Raw genomic sequence first — 20,089 nt, 5'->3', positions numbered from 1 at the left:
TTACCGCCAGCATGCCTGCGAAGTTGACTTGCGTTCAACTTCGCAGGCATGTTCCCATTCGTCTGAGAAGTATCCCAGGTGGTACCGGCGGCTACGTCGCAGATACATCGGCGGCATATGAGAACCAGGCTTTATACACATGCCAAAATTTCAGCGCTTTGACTGGTTGAGAGCACGTTAAATAATCCCGAACAGAGTGCAGATAAGTGAAATTAGTGAAATGTATATTAAAAATTACTCGTGCTTATTACTTCAAAATTGCACTCGAAATCTGCAAAATGTGAGAGAGGGAAGCTAGCGAATGAGAAAATCCATAATATTTTTCCCTCTCCTTTTAAATAAAATGTAAATATGCGGAATTTCTTGAAAATGACCACAACGGTCGAAACGTCATTTTTTAATTCCTTTTTTGTTTGTTTTTTGGTATGGACACAACTCGACGTTTGCTTCGACTTAACACTAGTCACTTTCGCCGAGTTTGTCTGTGGGTCCTGTAACAGTGGAAAAAGGGGCTTTAAATTAACTCCGGCCATTGACTCCTGAAGCACTCCCATTGACAAGTAAAAGCTATTTAGTCTAGCTCACTCCTAGGAGTTTATAGGTTAATGTAAACAATGTTTGAACTCGACATTTGCTCTTGGAAGCAACTATAATTTCTCTCCTCATCTTATCTTAGATCTTAAGTCTTCTCGGATAAGGACTATTATTAAATTTTCAACCTCGGTTAATGCATTTCTCGTGCTTTGATTGGTTTACTCAATCTCGGTTATCAGCTCATATACCTTAGTTTGACCTTATATGGTTAAACGGTTTTAACATCAACGGTTAAACAAAATCGAACAGATGTTGAAAGAAAGCCGTTTGCCCAGGCCTTCACGAACTAAAAAAGACCTGGAATTGACTGCATTAATAAAAAACGGCAAGAAGGGTTTTCTTGTTGTGTTAGGGCCATTTCAAATTTATCAAACTTACCTTCGCAAGTGTCTCCCTTCCACGGAAGCAAACAAGAGCAATAAAATGCTTTTATTTCCTTGTCATACAGACAACGACCTCCATTTCGGCAGCTTGTCATCAGACAGCCCTCGAAATAATAATATTTACACCATTTTCTGTGATAATTAACGCGGCAACTTTCATTTCACACTTTAATAACAGTGATATGTAATCTGTAATCCGCCTAAGTATAATATAGATAAGAATGTATACCATATACCCTACCTTCAAAACCAGTAAGAAATTAAAGTCCGGTTGATCTTCTAGCTCGGCGTTTCCATTGTCAGGCAAAATTAGATGTTCATTAAGTTCACACCCGTTGTTAGACTTCCTAAAGGTTGCTGAAGAACAACGCGAATCCCTCAGACATATTAAGGTACACGACAGTTCACTAGTAGATGCGGAAGTCGCGAAATTGTAACCCACTAGGCGCTTATTTTCTCGAAGTACAAAATATGCTGAACTTGAAAAGGAATTGTGGTCCGCGATATCACGACCTACAATGTGTACAGCTACAAAAATAAGAAGAAATGTGATGAATACGACCATCACTTTTTGGTAGTTTTGTAGCGTTTTGCTACCCACTGCAATATTCACAAGATTCAAAGGACTTGCTTCTATATATTTTACGGGAAGAACAGCGTAATGTTGAAACCGAGAGAAAAAATCAGGATGCGGACAAAAGAACCTAACATAAGGGTGACCGTCGAATTTAATGAACATACTGCTCGGCACTTTTTTGCGAGACATGTTATCTACCCCACGTGTTTACCTATACGTCATATAGATAAATTTCAATAAGGCAACGAACTAAACGTTTGGTAAGAATTTTCTGGAAATACGTTGTGTGTGATATTCGTCGCCATCAATTACGCGGTTCAAATTGTCCAAGGTTAGCCTGAGGTCTTCGTTTAGGTGTCTTCATCACTAATGACCACCATTAATATCATTCCTGTTTTTTTTTTTTTTTTTTTGGCCTTTGTTTTGTTTCTGATAAGGATGGGATTTCCTCTGTGTTACAAAAACTCTTTTCAAGAAATAAATAAATAATGTGAAATGCAGTTGAAGGGATCAGCGACCGATGAAAGACATTCTGCCACTGCATGATATCAGACTCTTTTAACCCTAACTTGTCATAGGGAAGGAGTTTCTTTTATTACAGCGACACAGAAACGACACCTTTCAGTTTTTCTTTAAATCATTTACTGAGAGGAATTCCTTCTTTTAAAATCTATACTTTTCCATCTTCCAACAACAAAAAGCTTACGCTTTTGTGGTACAAAGAGAATGTCTATTAATACTCTCTTAAATATTACTTTACAGGGTACAATTAAAATTCAACTAATTGGATATTTACAAATATTCAAATGTAAATTAGTTTGAAAGCCTATTTATGCCTATTTACGTGGGTTTTCCATTAATGCCTGAATGTAAATTGAAAAATAGGATAACAATATCCATCTTTTGTTAGATAGATATTTTGTTTCCGCTGGTTTCTGATGGTGACCTCCTACTCAACGAACTAACCTTGTTACTCTCACCACTTTTCAAACAGGCTTCCCCTTCCACCAAATTACTCCCTTAGCGCCCAAAATGAGCTAGGAAATGGTGTTACACCGTAATTAAAGGCCTGGACATTCGAAACTTGGTATTTTCGTTAATCTCCTCTTGCCAAAAAAGTACTTCTTGGTTTTTTTGTATCAAGTTGAATTATTTATCACTGTTGCGTGAGATGCATTGGGGAGGTGATTAGCAAAAAAAAAAAAAAAAACAAACACTTGCACAACATCACTGTTGTACGACAAATTTGACAAAAAACTATCTGTGCTCATTTCTAACGTTTCGTTCTTCTTTCAATTATTCTTTTTAAAAAAACCTCGAGAGACACATTGTCCAGATCCTTCGTGAGCATATTTTTGGTTCGAATTACAGGCGAAGTGTTTGCCTTCACTAGATGTTCATGTGGATTTCAGGGTCGCAAGATATGCCAGGGCCGTCATGAGAGTCGTGAGACAGTACCCTTCTTCACCCATGAGATACCTTGAAAAACAACAAATCGCAAATCCAGTTAGAAATCATAAGAGGACGGTAAAAGTAAACAGAATATTGGCTTCGTTATTGTGCGTTTTGAGAACATCATGGGCAAAGCGCGAAAATCTCGAACTGTGACCCATTCCATAAAATACCACTGAGCTGTAAAATTTGTTCAAAACGTTTGAATCTGCCTGAAATCGCAAATTTTGTTGAAAACATCATTTGACTTGGTTTTGAGCAAATTATGACCAATGATCTCAGATAGTCGCTCAATCCAATACCACTGATTCGGGATAGGTACCAAAAAAAATTAATGTTCCAATCAGCTTAAAACTGCACGTGCTCGTTGACAACTTCGTTGGACCATGTTTTGAGAAAACTATGAGCAAACGTTTTCTCATTTCTTATTGAACAATTCAGAGGACGACTGGAGTTTACAAGCTCAAGGCCTCCGTCCAGGCTTCCTTGTTATTGTTGCATCGGAGCGAAATATTTTATTACAAACAAAACCTAATCCTAATACAAGCGATACGCACACGAACGAAGCAACGAACAAACTTAACTCAACTCTCCCCAAAATCAACAACACGATAATTTATACACAGTAGAAATTTGCACACCAAATGGAGGGTTCATTAACACTTCTCACCAAGGGTGCGTTCGATTGACCCTATTCCGGAATAAGAATACGTGGAGTGATGAGTTAAAACGGTATATCTGGCGCTTTTGAAGCAACAAGGATAATAACGATATGTTTAAAATAGCATTTTAGCAAGTGTTTGATAAATTTAATGTGAATCTCCGTAAAAACGAAGTATTTCTAACTTCTATTCCATGTATTCCTATTCCGGAATACGGTCAATCGAACGCGCCCTAAGCTTCGCACCATATTACATTCCAACAGAACTTAACAATACGTCACAGTTATCACTACTTCTCTAAGTTATAATGATGTCTGAATTCTGTAAATTTGACAAAAACATACAATGGGCCTCATTCGCGCGGCGGCCATATTGGCCATAGACAATAGATTTCGTACCCCGAGACTCGAGTTGAAATGTTTTGGGAACGAGCTTCGGTGCGCAAAAACAAAAGTTTTCACTCCCTCGGAATTCAACATGGCCGCGGTGTGATTAAGGCCTATAAACTAACGTCATGATAAATTCACAATGGATAACAAAGAGGACACAACTTACGCAACTGTTACTCGAAGTCGATTTAGAAGTGAGCGTTGCGTGACAAAAAGAGAAGAACTGCGGGAGATGGGACCCTAGTTACAAGGAAATCTTGGCATCCAAAAACTGCCCAGGACACGTTTTCCCACCCTCGTCAAATAATTTACTTTCGGGTGTAAAATCCCCAACTCTGTCAAACACTTAACAATGGAGTTGAAAAAATTCTCCTCCATTTCACACTTCACCCTGGGTGGGATATAACTACTCTCCCGATCAAATACTTAATCCTCGTGTTTAATTCTCCCATACTTACCCGTTGGGTGTAAAATCTCCCCTCTCCCTGCTCAAACATGTACCCTTCGAGTGTAAACTACTCTCCCCAATTAGACACTTACCCCGCGGGTATAAATTCCTCCATGGCATCGCATTCAGAAACCAACTGAGCCATTCCACTTCGAATTATCACAAAACTCAGAATGGGCAACAAATCGTCGCAACCACTGTGGAAAAAAACATAGAAAAGTAGATGAGAGAAATCAACAATTTAGACGATATCATAATGGCCCGGATAGACAAATGAAACAATGGCTTGCATTTAACCCTTTCAATGCCCAGGGCTTCCCCATTGACGAGTAAAATCGTCTGGCGTTAGACAGAGTAACTGAAATCTATCAGTCTCAATTTGCATTTTTGGCGGTGAAAGGGTTAAACAACACGCTTAAAGGAAAGCATGCCAAACAAATTCCTTTCTTGACCCCGAATGTAATAAATGAAACAATAAAATGAGTCCATACTGTAAGGCACAAGAGTACGTGAATTGTTTACAATCAAGCCAGCTGAAAGGAACCTCAGATGATAAATCTCAACGAAGCAATTTCCAGGTTAAAAGGAAAACCCACCCCTGCTAAACAATAACTTGGTTTGTAAATTCTATAACCGCCTACTTTCACTTTGAAAATACGCGGGCGACGCCATGTGAAGCGTTTTGGGTTGCCAAATTTTTGCAAAACAAAGAGCTTTTTTACGTCACAATTATTCAAGTTGGTGGCGCAAGATAAATTAACAAACAAAGCGACTATGTTTAATTCATTTCTGATGTAGCCGTTTTCTCTAAAAAATATCAAATATATTTGACTGTGAACATCATTCCCTGAGGGTTTAAGATATCTTTCTGCTGTAGTAAACCCTTTCCCTTAAAGAATCCCACCTAGCTGCAAGAAACGAGTTCGCCATTTTACAAAGTAAGCTAGAGTATCGCGACGACCATAAGCCACCGGTCAGAGCGAGATTGAAACCCGTGGAAACCTCAAAATCTAGCGCCCTGGCGACCGGACAAAAAATGAAATCTTGCAGGGAAAACTATACACGAATAAGTACTTTTAAAAATGCGAAAAAACTCAAGCTGCCAATGAAGCAAAAACACGTGTAGAACTGGAACGAGCATGCATGGGTACTCCAGTTTTCCCCTCTCCACAAAAACCAATATTTGATTTGATTTGATTTGAGTTAATTCCATTAGTGTCCCCAATTAGTGCTCTTGTGCTAAATCCATTGACACTTGAATAAAGTTGTTATTATTATTCAGGCTGATACGGGGCAAATTGAGCCTCCATCGCACTCTTACCCCAGCCATCTTCGATGAAAAAGGTTTCAACAAACAAAAAACCAAAAAAACAAACGTACATCGCAGTTTCTGGACTGTGACGAGGCTTTCCTTTATTCTCCCAATAATCCTCCACACACTGACAAATACAACGCGATGTACGAACTGTAAATGGCAAAAAATAAAACATCAAGACCTGGAATGCGTTTGTTATATTGTCTTACCGAAAAACGACTTTGTAATTCTTTCGGATTAGACTGTTTTAGCCCAATGGTTGTTTCATAGAGAGTTAAAGAAATTTCCCAAACTTTGCCTGGTAATGCAATCTAGTTTCTGGGGATATCGTGCTTTCCTTCTCTTTGCGCCAACAGAAGGCATTCGCCTTCACCACCTGGAGCATGCAAGCATGTGTTTTAGCACAGCTTTGACGACTATGGCCACGTATGCTTTATTGTAGGTGCTGTCGCTGTTGGTTCAATTATGTGTTTGCTGTTGTTTTTTTGTTGCATTTACTGCTCAGTTACAGTCTTTCTCTTTTATTCAAGCTTTCTGATGCTGGGCGAACGCGAGTCACACTACAGAACACATGAAGGGTATCCCCCGGGGGTATCCTTGGTACTCTGAGCCAATCAAAGTGCTCGTATTATCTGAGAGGAAATTATTACCTAAACACTCCAACTTTTCCAACGGACAAAATAACGTCACCACTTTGTGAAGTTCTTCCACAGCCATTTGATACGGATATTTGTTGCCTGTGGAGTCGAGCAGTTTCTAAAAGGAACGCAAAAAAAATCTCGAGCTCCATAAAACTGTTGTCTATACAAATTAGAAATGACAATACACTGTCACAATCAAGAGTGTATAAAAACGGCAATTATTTTCTTGAATGGTTTTAAAGCAAACCAATTGCAATGCGTAAAGTGTTCCCTTGTAACATAGATCTAAGAAAAACAATCAATTGCTGTTAATGTTGTCCCTCTTTGCTAGGGAAAATCCCACACAATCAAAAATTGATATCAAAGGATCGGCTGTAAAACAACTTACGACAACAGGCGGGCTGTCAATATCACGAAATTTAGACTGGAGTATCGGTGTGACTTGGAGTCGTTTCTTTCTGAGCATACGCACTTAAAGCAAAATGTCGACCTCGAGACCTAATGCGCGCGCTCAAAACAGAAATTTAGTCGTAACTTTTAATACTATCAGTACTCTGATAAAATAATCACTTGTATCGCAAGACAACTCGTACCTGATCCTCCATACAAAGCCTTTGCGGTACACCCATTTCACCAGGTCCTTTATCGATGTTAGTTGACATTACATCGGCTAAGTAAATCTCCTTCTCGTAATTCACTTGTCTGTGGAAAATAAATACAGCAAAGCAGTTCAGTTCAAAATTGATTTGAGTATCACGTTTGCCGAAGAAAATGTGTTCCAGTTCTTTTAAACTTAAATTTCGCTCATGAAAGAGGAAAAGAGTAAGATTTTATCTCCCAACAAAATCCTAGTTCTGTAAAAGAATGCACTCTGAAAAAAACAAAAAAAAACCTGAAGTACCGACAAGGTCACAGTTTGAGATTTTCCCACTAAGACCCCGCTCTCAAGCTGACAACGACTATGATTATGGGAACCATCTTCAGCGTGCGTTTGAAACACGATCAAAAGATGAAAAGGGTAGAATTGTTCTGATAATAATTTGACACGATTATCTTGATAGAGTTGTGATTCATTTGACCATGCTTTTTTTATTATTGGTTCGGGATTTTATGTTAACATTTCATCTGGATTGGATCTGAATGTGGTGTGGATCAAAAGTGGACTCGTTCCGAATTGGGCCCAGATCCATTGTCGATCCAGACACCATCCAATCCAGACATGGATGGGATCTGGATCCAACACCTGGATCAGATTTACATCGATATAATTTGCTCTACTCTGCACTGCTGAGATAGGCTACGCTACCATTACGCCGCATTGTTTGTCAGATAGCACCCAACCTGAGTACAGCGAGCAGCTTGGGCCACAAGGGCTTGAAGAATGGAAACTCCACACAGGAATAACAAAGGTCTCGCCCAGCTGCCGTGTCCAGGGGCTCGTAAGCAAGGATAAGTAAATTCTGAAGTTTCTCTGAAAAAAAAAGTACAAGTTGCTATGCGATGCTTGCAAATATGAAACTAATACACATTTTTAATAATGACAACGCTGATGTGTTTACTTGGTGTTATTTTCTTTCAGGACGGAAAACAAGCAGCAACATGAAGTCGAAGAGTGGAATAACTTCACATATCACAATCAACTCCGCACGATTCGGACATATCATCCGTCACAACTCAAACAGGAAAAAAAAAACTATAACACTATAATGTAACAAAATAGATGTATGCATGCAAATTTTCATCATATCCTGTTATCCTTACCTTGTGCCACCATCAACTAGTGATTATAACACCGAAACCCTCATGTCTAAACTGGCCCAAACAGGATTATTGAGTAAGGACCAGAACAAATAAAACAAAATAAAAATGTATATGCGGTCTTAAAATCAACTGAGCTATTCAGATGGGACGCAGCTTTTTACAACCTCTATTGTGTTTTAAGGGAGGCGCGGTGGTCTCATGGTTAGAGTGCTCGACTCTGGATCGAGTGGTCCGGGTTCGGGTCCTGGCCGGGGACATTGTGTTGTGTTCTTGGGCAAGACACTTTACTCTCACGGTGCCTCTCTCCACCCAGGTGTATAAATGGGTACCGGCGAAATGCTGGGGGTAACCCTGCGATGGACTAGCATCCCATCCAGGGGGGAGTAGAATTACTCCTAGTCGCTTCATGCTACGAAAACCGGAGATAAGCGCCGGCCTGATGGGCCTTCTGGCTCGTAAGCAGTGACGTTTTCTTTATTGTGTTTTACGTCACGGTCCATTGTTTCTTTTGTATCGTTATTTGTTTCCATTGTTTTCTGAATCAATCCCGAGGGCCGCCCCGAGAGCTGGGTAGCGGCCCGAGCTATTAGAGCAGTATCCACCGGACTGTCGGAAGTAATAGTACACTTGCATGATGACTCCATTTGACTACAAGTACCCAGAATCCTTCAGGTTTTGCTTGTCTCATGCTAATTAGAGCTATTGCTATTTTTACCCCACTGGCAATACAAGATTTAAATAAGAAAAGAGGAACAAACAGAATTCTGGTAGTTGTAGTCAAATGACGCCGTCGTGAAGGTTGCCTATTACGCGATTGTACTTGCTACGCTTAGTGATTGGTTTAAAACTCTCGGGCCAGTTTAGAGCAGTTTTCAATTAATGACTGTCGAACGTAATTACATAATTGCAATTGCAACGCTTAGTGATTGGTTTAAAAATCTCACGCCAGTTTATCAACCAATGAAAAGGAAAACCCAAACCAATCGCGCGATTTTTCCCGCGCTTTAAGCAGGTTACATGGAATTGCTACGAATTTGGATTGGTTCATTGCGCTGTTCGCACAGGTCTGCTGTGATTGGTCGAAGTAATTACTTTGGCATTTGTTTTACTACACTCAATTGAAAACCGCTCTATAATAACTCTCCTATCATGAAATGATCCCTTCCATTCTATCTCCGGGATTTTTCAATGATGTTCACTTTGCCTTCAATGTTTAAACTAGACTTAACGCGGTGACGAATTATCAAACTGTCGTTCAGGTGACGAATGAAACTGTGACTGAAATGTCTTATGAAAGCAACAGAAATGGAAGGATAACGAAACGTACCAGTTATTTTGATAAACATGCATACATCGTTACAAGCAGAATTTTCACAACAAAAGCGACCTGCGACATACAAAAAGAAGTAATTCATAAATTTGTGAACATACCAAGAAAAAATCGAACATCCAAGAGAACATCTTTTAACTGATTCCTGACTTCATCACTCGTTGAGACTGCTCCGTGTTCTTGTTTGTTATCAACACTGCTTTCTTTATGTACAGGTAACTTGGACATATGGGACTCCCCTTGCTCCTTAACATCATTTTGTCCTCCTCTCTCCTTGTGTGGTTCTTCTGAAATTGCAGGTGAGATCTCCTCCTTGCTGTAAACATTGGGTTTTGCTTCAGTTTCACGCGTTTTTAATCCTTTATCTTCTTTATCGTGCTCACTTTCTCTTTCCTGGTTAGTCCCGTCACCAGTGGATTCCTGTTCAAAGTTTACAATTGCAGGACTTTCTTCTATCGCATTATTACCGTCTGTAACTCCCTTGTCTTGATCTGCAACATCAGCCATTTCATTGTCTTTCTCCATGAAAGGTTTTACCTCTTCATTCGATGATTCTTTATCCTCTCCGTCACTCCATTTGAACCAGTTTTTGCCTCTTCCTACAGATGAATCCGACTGTATGGAAGAAGCCCCTTCAGGTACAACATCCATGGAATGATTTTCTGATCTGACCTCTCCCATCTGTAAACCATTATCCTCCATATCTCCCTCAAAAGATTCCTCATTAACCACTACATTACTCCCAGCTACATAAACATTTTCATTTTCTGTCTCACAGGATTCCTCTCCATTGCTTTCCCAACCAAACATGTCATCCTCAAGTTCTTGGAAATAAATCTCTAATTTTTCAGATTCGTCCATTCCATCAAAACAACTGGATTTGAGTTCAGTCTGTGATTTACCTTCTGGCATCATATCCTCTGTGGGTGAACTATCTGGAGCATTTTCTGCAAGAAGATTCTTGAGTTTCTCTAAATCCATGCTAGAATCACGATTTTCATCAGGATGAGTTGAGGCCACATTCTCTTCATCCCTGGCAAATGCTTTACAAAGATCTCCATTCCTGTTGTCTCCCACGCCATCATTCTTCCCCTCAGCAAACTCACTTGTTTCGTTAACCAATCCTTCCTGAAAAGATTCGACTGGAGCAGATTTTTTTGTATCCTCTATTCTGGTTTCCAAGTCATTTCCTATATCTTCCTCATTATCACGTAAACTGTTTATTTCTTCGGTAGACTGTTCATTGTCGAGATTAGTTTCAGTTGGAACAGTATCATTGTCTATGCCCGAAGCTTGGCTTTTTCGTGTTGCATCAGGCGATCCAACATCCTTTACCAGAGGTGCAAGTTTCCGGTACACGTGATACTGGTACTGGAGAAGGAACTGGGTCAGCGGATGGTCAGAAGAACTGTATCATGGGAAGTGAAAAGTTCTATTATTATAACCAATCAAAACAGGTGCAAGCAATGAGATCAACCAATGGCAAGACAAAGTCATCATATAACTTCCTCAAAACACAAGGAATTTTAAATGACTGTTGTCCTCAGTAGGCTTCAGTGTTCGACATTTACTTTCTTACTAATTTGCCCTTTGGGCAACCAGTTTTGTGTTTTTGGTTGCCCATGGTTTTTTTCGATTGCCCACCTTCTAAAAACCAGTTGCCCATTAAAACCCAAAAGAGGCTTGTAAAAATGTCACTTTTCTGTAAAATGTGTGTAAAATGGGTTAGGCAGAGCAACGTGACTCCTGCTCTGTCTCCATGGTGTTTTAGTAGCCTTCACAGTTTTGCTTTGACAAGCGTAGATATCTTAAAGCGATTTTCCTGTTCTATAAGAGATCAAGGGAGATTCCTTGAATTTCTCTCTGAGATTAGGTTGGTTTTGAATTAAATGCCACTTGTCCAATAAAATGTTCTTAAAGCCTTTCAAAGCTGGTTGAAATTGCGCGACAAAAGGTAGAATTTTGTAGTGCGCTTGTTCGATATCAAAGCAGTGTCGTAGCGTATTTGGCCACGCGAAAACTGGGTTCCACTGTTACAAACATTCTTTTCGCGCGGAGAAATATGGCGCTTACGAACGTGTTCCTTCTTTCAATCTATTTTGTGATTTGTAACAATATATTTAAACAGAGAAATTAATGCTGCAAAGAGTTGTTATTTTTTAATAGTGTTTGCGGTGACTACGTTACATTACTAGTCATTTTCTTCGTGGCAAATCAAATTGTTCCACAAAATATTAGTCGAACAAAAATTCTGATTGCCCAATCGGGCAAGCCTTAGAGTTGTTTTTCTTGCCCACGGATATATTTCGCTTGCCCCGGGCAATCGGGCAAGCGTTAGTGTCGAACACTGCAGTAGCGTGTGTATATTTAGTACATAAACCCCTTCGGGCGCCTGGTATGTCAGCTGATAATGTCCGCGGCTGAGAGAAAAATGAAGCTTCTCAGGCAAATAAGAATAAAACCATTGGGAACAGCGGTCAATGATCTTGATCTCGTCAAGGTCAAACTCATGAATGTTTTGCATGCAATGTTGGGGTAATAAAGAATTCCTATCTCCCGTGAAAATCCCTCTCTTTTGCTCTCTACTGGATCTTAGGGCTCTTGATGTCTGACCAAAGTCTAGTCCTAGTAGCAGTAGCAGTACTGGTACTGGTACTGGCAGTAGTACTAGTCAATGTAAATATCCAAACCAATCTCCCACTCATATTGTACTTATCATGCAGTTCTTCAAGGGTCTCTGAAAAAGTGAAGCATAACCCTGCCAATGCAGCAAAGCTCCCCACCCAGTAAGGCAGCAATCATTATCTTCATAACCTAACCTCACCTAAAAATCTTGCTTATGATTTCTTTGATCAATTTTGCATCTGTTGGCATAAGTGTCAACCGTCCACGTAAATTCTTTGGCCACACCTTCAAACAACAACAACAAGCAGTAATCAAGTGTTATTTCCAATGTGAGTAGCAGTAATGTATCACACTTGCAAATTCAAGACAAAGATGAGAGTTTGTAACAAGGAAAACAGAACAAAACGTTTATGTAAATCGTGACATGTACAACCATTGTCTTGTCACATTCACGTAATGCCAATCAGCCATTTTGATTGCTTTGCCCACAGTTATCTTGAAGTTCTTTTTCACACTTTTGTTTCTTGGTAGATGTGCCTTTCACCAGGCTGCTTTGGGTGGGTATACATTTGTTTGCAAAATGCACTTGCAGCATTTCACCTTAAGAAGTTTGTAACTGGTTTTACAAATCTAGCTTATCTGTTGCTAATAATTAGCTTTAACATTTTTTAACTACTTTGTAAGATTGCTCCGAGACATATTGTTGGACCTTGCAAAGCCCACTTTTCACTTACCTTGTATTTTTTGTGGATAGTTTGCATGTGATGACACTGTAGACTTAATAATTTGGCTGGTCAGTTTGCTGGTTGATGTCGTCCTATGGTCTCCAGTGTTCACATGGAAAATGTTTTCTATTTCGCCATGCCCAGCTTAGATACACAAAATAGAATTTTCATTGAAGCTTGGTCTGTCAGGAAGGGGTAATAAAGTTGTTGCTGCCCTTTTTTCATTCCCTATCACATTCATCCTGCTGGTCTGCTTTCAACTTACCGTTTCCTGTTCAAACTCCAAAATCTTTGTGTACAAAACACGCTGTTCTATCTCTTCCTTTGAAGATAACACTGCAGGTCCAAACCGTCTAAAGACAAGATGCAGTTGAAAGTCAGTCCCTGGTGGAGAATAGGGTTGAAATCTCCCTCAGAACAACAAAGTTTTAGCTTTCCCCAACCCTCTGTCGGTCGAGTCATCCAAGAAGTTGGCACTGCCACTTATTCATCACTTTTTCAACAAACTACAAATTCTCTGCTGACTGACATAACAGTGTTAAAAAATGCAAGAGGAAGGAGTAATTCAATTCAGCCTTCCCTAAACAAACTGTTGGCTTTTCTTTGTTGAAAATAATTATTATAATATTTAATTTTTTGATACCTGTTTGTTTCTTCTTGCAGTCTTTGTTGTCGTTCAAGAAGTTTCTTCTTTATCTACCATTATTCTTCAAGTTAAATGAAAAGTTTGGAGACAGGTGACAATCATTCATTAAGCCCTGGCTACATGTTGTAACATTGTTAGAAGAACACTTCCCAATATTGTAAAAAGAATGCTTCTGACAATGTTGGATACGCATATAACCTTGTTGGAACACTTCCCTTTAGTCTTAAGTTTGCAATCCAACATTGTTGAAAGGGCAGCTACACGATTCAACATTATTTTCTTGTATGTTGGAGAAAATGCTTGATTGAAATCAAAACATTCTTCCAACAAAAAATGCTGAACAAACGTCATCAAACATACATGCTACACATTGTAACATTGTTGATCCAACAAATGTTTTATAACAATGTTTGAACGTGTAGCTGGGGCTTTAATCCATGAACTGTATTATTTAATCAATCTTTCCAAGCCCAAGAAATCACACTTCTACCAACTGGGGACACTTCATAATTTGGTTAAAGGAAAAACATCATCACCTGAACCTAGTTTAATGGCTCCCATTCACAACAGGTAAAAGGAAACCTGGAAAATCAGAGTTTTGGGCAGATCTTTGTAAGACTTGTAAGATGCTGTAGCTATAAGCAACTAGCTTATCATCTTTCTCGTGGTCGCATTACATTATTCACCATCAATAGTTGCATTTAGACTTTAATCAAATGACATTATTGAGCCAGCAGATTGAACCTACTGGTAGATAGGTGACCTGAATGTTGTTAACCATTTCACCCCTGTGGGGTTCCCCATTGACGAGTAAAATCGTCTGGTGTTAGACAGAGTAAAATCTTTAAGCGGCACTCTTGGGAGTGAAAGGGTTAATGGGGACATAGTTTTGAGTGAATCTAGCTGTTGGTAACCCTTTCACCCCCGTGGGGTTCCCCATTGACGAGTAAAATCGTCTGGCATTAGACAGAGTAAAATTTATAAGTGGCACTCTTGGGAGTGAAAGGGTTAATGGGGACAGTTTTTGAGTGAATCTAGCTGTTGTTAACCCTTTCACTCCTGTGGGGTTCCCCATTGACGAGTAAAATCGTCTGGTGTTAGACAGAGTAAAATCTATAAGTGGCACTCTTGGGAGTGAAAGGGTTAATGGGGACAGTTTTTGAGTGAATCTAGCTGTTGTTAACCCTTTAACCCCCGTGGGGCTCCCCATTGACGAGTAAAATCGTCTGGCGTTAGACAGAGTAAAATCTATAAGCGGCACTCTTGGGAGTGAAAGGGTTAATGGGGACATAGTTTTTTAGTGAATCTAGCTGTTGTTAACCTTTAACCCCCGTGGGGTTCCCCATTGACGAGTAAAATCGTCTGACGTTAGACAGAGTAAACTCTATAAGTGGCACTCTTGGGAGTGAAAGGGTTAAAGGCCATTCACACCTACAGCGTCCCCAAATGACGAGAAAAATTATCGTCTGGTGTTAGAAAGAGTGACAGTCTTACTCTCAAGTTGGGAAGGTTTAAAAGGGACATACTTCTTGAGTGGGACTAGATGTTGTTATGATAACTCATTCACACCTAAAGCCACCCAATTGATGAGTAAAATCATCTGGCATTGGACCGAGTAAAATTCATAATTTTCACTTATTTCATGTTTTCAAATTTTTGGTGAAAGTTTCTTTTGATTATATTTTTGTTTTTCAAGATTGACTTCTTCCAATGTAAAGTTTTGCCAAATATTGGCGTTGAGCAACATTTAGGAGTAGAGAAATAAGCTCCTTGGGTAATTTTTAATCTGGGATTAGCGTTAATAGGCTTTTGAACAACCAAGCCCAGGAGGGATAAGGATTTGAAGTGTATAATTGGAATTTCCAAATTATACAGGCATCAAAATATCAATTTGCACTAAAAATCCCTTAACCCTTCGACTCCCAGGAGTGATCAATATGTAAATTCTCCTCACAATTTCAATGAAAATTATTAATGTTAGCCAAATAGGTAATGAGAATGAAGATTACCAGTTTAAGAGGTGTGATCTTGATATAACACCAAATTCTCATGACTACCCAACAAAGAACTCTATGGTACTAGTTGGGAGAATGAACGTTTTGATTGTGGGATTGAAAGGGTAATTAAAACTCTACTAAAGGATACGGCTTCTTCCCTAGCCTTGGCAATTTTAAGATTTTCCGACATTCTCCTCATTAAACTCAGATTCTGAAACATAAGAATTTAAGAGTTCACTGGTACTACAATAAAATTATGATTTTGTGATCACAGTAAAATATCTATTTGATCTTGAATTATTAGTTTGCTTGAAATGTACAAGTTCATGTACCTTTGATATCACATCCTGGTTTCTTCTTCCTTTGTTTGCATTCTGCATTCTTGCCCTATATGCTGTTATTAACTGCTTGTTTTCCTGATATGCTCTCTCTAATGGGTCATAACTGCCAGTTCTAAAGCCAAAAAGTTATTATGCATTTTAGAAATTTTAACTTCATAACTGCAAGAGGACAATGGTAGACTTTCCTCATCTTCACAAACAGTAACTTCAAGGTACAGCTAGTGGCCTGCACCAACAGACATGCAGCTTTACACACCTAAGAGGGCAGGTCAGTTATACTCTACCCAAGTAGTCAATGGGTTGTACTATGCTTGGAATCCCACTATCTTGAATATCGCTATAAATGGCTTTATGCTGAGTACAAATTTATGTATGCCTTCTATGCTGACAGTGATTTATTGCAAACCTTCTATGATGTGGCTTAGGTGAGCCAGGAGGTGAAGGAAGCTGAAGGTGTTCATCCGTAGATGGTGTTATGACTGTTACTGACTGCTCAGACAGTTTATGAGATCCTGCAGATTGAGGTGCTAAGCTAGACTGACTGAATTGGCTCAAGTTAGTAGTGTTACTGTCAACATGCGTTTGCTGAACACCTTGCCCAGAATGCACATTAGGTACCTGGAAGGAAGACATGTTATCTCCTGAAAATGAAACAATAACATACGATTCAACAACATTTGTGAAGAAATGAAAATTAATCAAACATGAAAATTCTAAACCTCAACATTTTCTTTCCTACCCAAAGAGGAGATAATTGTAAAAGCTCTCTCCTGGCATTGCTGAAGTAGCCGAAACAACTTAGCTGTGTCATTGTTGAAGACCTGACCAAGATCTGAAGTAAAGAAAAGTTTCATTAATCAAATCAATGAAGTGACCTCATTTGCAAGACCTTTTTTAATCACAATTATTACTGGGCTGCCCCTTTTAATTTTAGGGGGCTGCCCAGCCAAACATTTGGTTGATCGTTAGTGTTAGAAATTTAATTCTTATGGATGTTCACTGCATAATAATTCTATGATTTCATTGTCTTCAATATTGTCCCTAGGGATGTGAAACTTATATATCGTGTGATTTCGTATGCTTTAATGGGAAATGATTTATGTCTCATGACATTGCATGCGAAACAACAAAATGTTGTCTATTTCTGTGTAATGTTAATTTTATTTAACCCATTGACACCTCAAATGCCCTAAGATGCCCCCAGTTGACAAGTAAAATTAGACAGAGTAAGATCTGTAGAGTCTCAGACACTCCCATGGGTCAATGGGTTCAAAGATCTAAGAAGATTTTCCTCGCAGGATACCTTGTGTTAAACACAAAGCATGCACAGTGAACACAGTGTTTGACCACCTTCACTTGAAATGCTTTCCTCTTCACAAAAGCCAATTCTCAGGATTTCCAAGGTCTGGCTCTCAATCATGCTCGAAAATAAGAGTTGCACTGCATCCTAAACTGTTTGTTAGGTCTTCCCTTCCCCCCTCCCCCACCCCCCCCCCCCCCCCTACCATGCCTACCCTGTTTCCTTCCTTATGCTGATTCCATCAATGTACATGTAAATAGGGCTGGTGGCCAGATCCAGCCATTTGCTAGCTATGAGCATTTAATCTCATCAACAGCATGGCTTGACTGGTGTATGACACTTGCAGACTGCAGAGCACAGTCTGCAGACTAACCCTAAATCACAGTTATTGAAATCTAACCATTTTAAAATCGGATCTTAAGACTTAAATACTGTCTATCAGTGGCATTATAGGCAGTCTGCAGTTGTTATACAACTTGGCTTGACACAGAGGAAACCCATGGATAATCCAGGGACTTACATGTACCTCAGAAAAGGCCCTTACAGGGGGGGGGGGTCCCGTGTCGCTTATCTGAATTTTAAAATCACTCGTGTCGGGGTTTAATTGGCTCATTCTCGGCCTTGACGTCACTGTCGGAATTTTGCTGGGAAAGGATGTCTTTTGTCGGAATTTCATTTTATGTGTTGTCGCTACTTTTTGGGCCATGTCGGTTGTCGGAATTCACCCTGTCAGGGCCTCTCAGAGAGGAGAACATTTTTGCCTCATGGCAAAATAAAAATAATTTATAAATTTTATACAAATTAATATTGTAAATATGCACTACCAAAGGGATACCTTTATCCCAAGCATCATCTTTTAAAACTTGTGAAATGTAAATTACACAACTTAGGTATTGACAGTATGCTTCCTGAAAAAGAAAAAAAAGCAAATGGATAGTGAGCTGATGGTCGACCTCATCAACATTTTCATCCTAATCACCAGGAAATTAGTTTTTGTAATTTCAAAAATATTGATGACGCGTTGTGATTGATCATGCGCAAAAATAAAACAAAATAGGTTTGACAGGTCAAAATTGGACTGACTCATCCATTTCTTTGGATGAGCGGCAAATCAAAGAATGTCAAGGAGGCGGGCAGAATCTTCTTCCTGTTCCCGACTTATCTAGGAAGATCGAAGAGACTCTGCTCACAGGGTAGTTAAGAGTCAGCTTCCAGAAACAAATAGAAGGAGAAGGAGGCTGATGACAATGCTCAATGCATTGCACCCATGAGCAAATGTTGATAGGCTCTGTAAAGAAGTAAGGAAAGGCAGACAGAGACCTATGCATGGGCACTTTCCAAGACAAACAGATGCAGTTTTTGGTCAAATAAGATGAAGATGGCTTGAAAGAGGGGAGCTGAAGAAGGAAACTAAGGGGAGGGAGTTGGACATGGTGGCCCAAGAAAAGATGCTCAGAACAAAGTATAATTCCCTGGAAGTTAAGATTAAGCCTTAGCTATGTGTACAATGTGCAAGACAAAGGATAACACCTGGACAGTGAATGTAGCAAGCTCTCCCTAAGTGAATACAAAGTAAGGCACGACAAAGTTGCAAAATACTGTATATCCGCACTTGAGTGAAATAACTGCATCCCCTTTTGCTGAGTGGTGGTATGATCATAAAGTGCAAGGTCATGTTGAAGATGGAAGACCATGTTATTGAACATCTGTACCCAGACTAGTATTAGAAAAAGCTGTTCAAAAGGAAGGGCTTGGATTTTAGACATTGTCCATATTGGTGTGTGATGGAGGAAGGGCAAGAAAAGATCAACAAATACTAAAAACTTGGAAGAGAATTAAGAACATCATGGAAAGTAGGAACATGGATCATCCCCTATGTTCACTGGGAGACTGGGCAGGGAGACTGGACTGGCAAAGAGCTTGTTGGAACTAGAGATGCTTGCTTGCTTGAAAAGTGAGAATTTTTAAGAAAGTGCTGGAAGCTGACTGACACTTGTTCGTAGCTAAGGGACATACAGCATCTGTAGCCCAACCAGCATACCAAAAACCAGAAAAAGACCAGATGGGTGAAATTGCCTGATAAGAATCATCTTTATTTACACATGATGAATATTAAAGCCATCAATGACACAGTTGTTGGAGCATGTATACAACTAAAGTAGACTGACAAAATTAAGCTTAAGCTTGTATCTCAAGTCTTCTCCTGGTAATTGGAAATCCCCATAAATGAATGATCATAATCAAAAATTTGTCTATTGTACACGGTCAAGTTTACGTAAAAGTACCAATGTTTGAAATCTATTAAATCAACAAAGTTGTGTTTTACCGTCTTTCCTTCCTTTGATTATCTTCTAGGAAGAGTCTGTTACCCAAGAGTAAGAATCTGGTATCAGGTTTGTCCCCATCAGCATCAGAAAAGTGTCTATTTTTAAGCCAGGTTTAAACCAAGTTTTGGCAGAAATAAACAACAAATTTTTGGGAATAAAACGTTTTGTTCCGGGTATTTCCATCATCATATGTGAATGTTATATTATAATGCAAATACAACACACAAAGAATCTTAACCCAAATAAAATATTGTTTCACACAAAAAGACTAAAAATAAATTGCTATCGAAACATTAATAATTTTAAAAAATAATATAAATTGTTAAATCATCATCTGAGGCGAGATGAAAGTCTAAATTCGCCAAAGCTAGTCCTCGATATCTGCTGGAGATCAAAGTTGTTAAAATTAGGCTAATCCACACCTTAGTTTTGTTCTCTGAGTCGAGTCTTATAGCGTCTCCGACTGATCGAAGAGCTATTGGCATGCAAGCACCGACACCTTCAGTCATTTTACGACCCTCCACTGACGGCCATATTTGATAAGCCTGCAAGCTTTCTTGGGAATTTCTATCCGCT

General features: G+C 39.3%; 1 protein-coding gene across 2 annotated transcripts; it reads right to left on the bottom strand.

Moving 5' to 3' along the window:
• Positions 1 to 1,658: 1,658 nt before the first annotated feature.
• LOC137981445 (VPS9 domain-containing protein 1-like) lies at positions 1,659 to 20,060 on the bottom strand. Of its 2 annotated transcripts, XM_068828637.1 has the most exons (17): positions 19,936 to 20,060; positions 19,513 to 19,548; positions 18,022 to 18,094; positions 16,626 to 16,718; positions 16,293 to 16,527; positions 15,878 to 15,998; positions 15,694 to 15,756; positions 13,546 to 13,598; positions 13,168 to 13,255; positions 12,377 to 12,462; positions 9,654 to 10,960; positions 7,803 to 7,932; positions 7,055 to 7,163; positions 6,471 to 6,576; positions 5,886 to 5,970; positions 4,598 to 4,702; positions 1,659 to 3,033 (listed from the first exon to the last, which is right to left on the bottom strand). In XM_068828637.1, exons 5-17 carry the CDS (start codon positions 16,517 to 16,519, stop codon positions 2,952 to 2,954), a joined length of 2,562 nt encoding a protein of 853 aa, XP_068684738.1. In that variant the 5' UTR covers positions 16,520 to 16,527; positions 16,626 to 16,718; positions 18,022 to 18,094; positions 19,513 to 19,548; positions 19,936 to 20,060; the 3' UTR covers positions 1,659 to 2,951. The 2 variants fall into 2 exon arrangements, with proteins under 2 accessions (XP_068684738.1, XP_068684680.1); XM_068828579.1 differs by lacking the exon at positions 19,513 to 19,548 and having other exon boundaries at positions 19,936 to 20,056.
• Between the last annotated feature and the right edge of the window lie 29 nt (positions 20,061 to 20,089).

This window comes from Montipora foliosa, chromosome 1 (assembly GCF_036669935.1).
Source record: "Montipora foliosa isolate CH-2021 chromosome 1, ASM3666993v2, whole genome shotgun sequence".
NCBI lineage: Eukaryota > Metazoa > Cnidaria > Anthozoa > Scleractinia > Acroporidae > Montipora > Montipora foliosa.
This window is presented reverse-complemented; position numbering and strand designations above follow the sequence as displayed.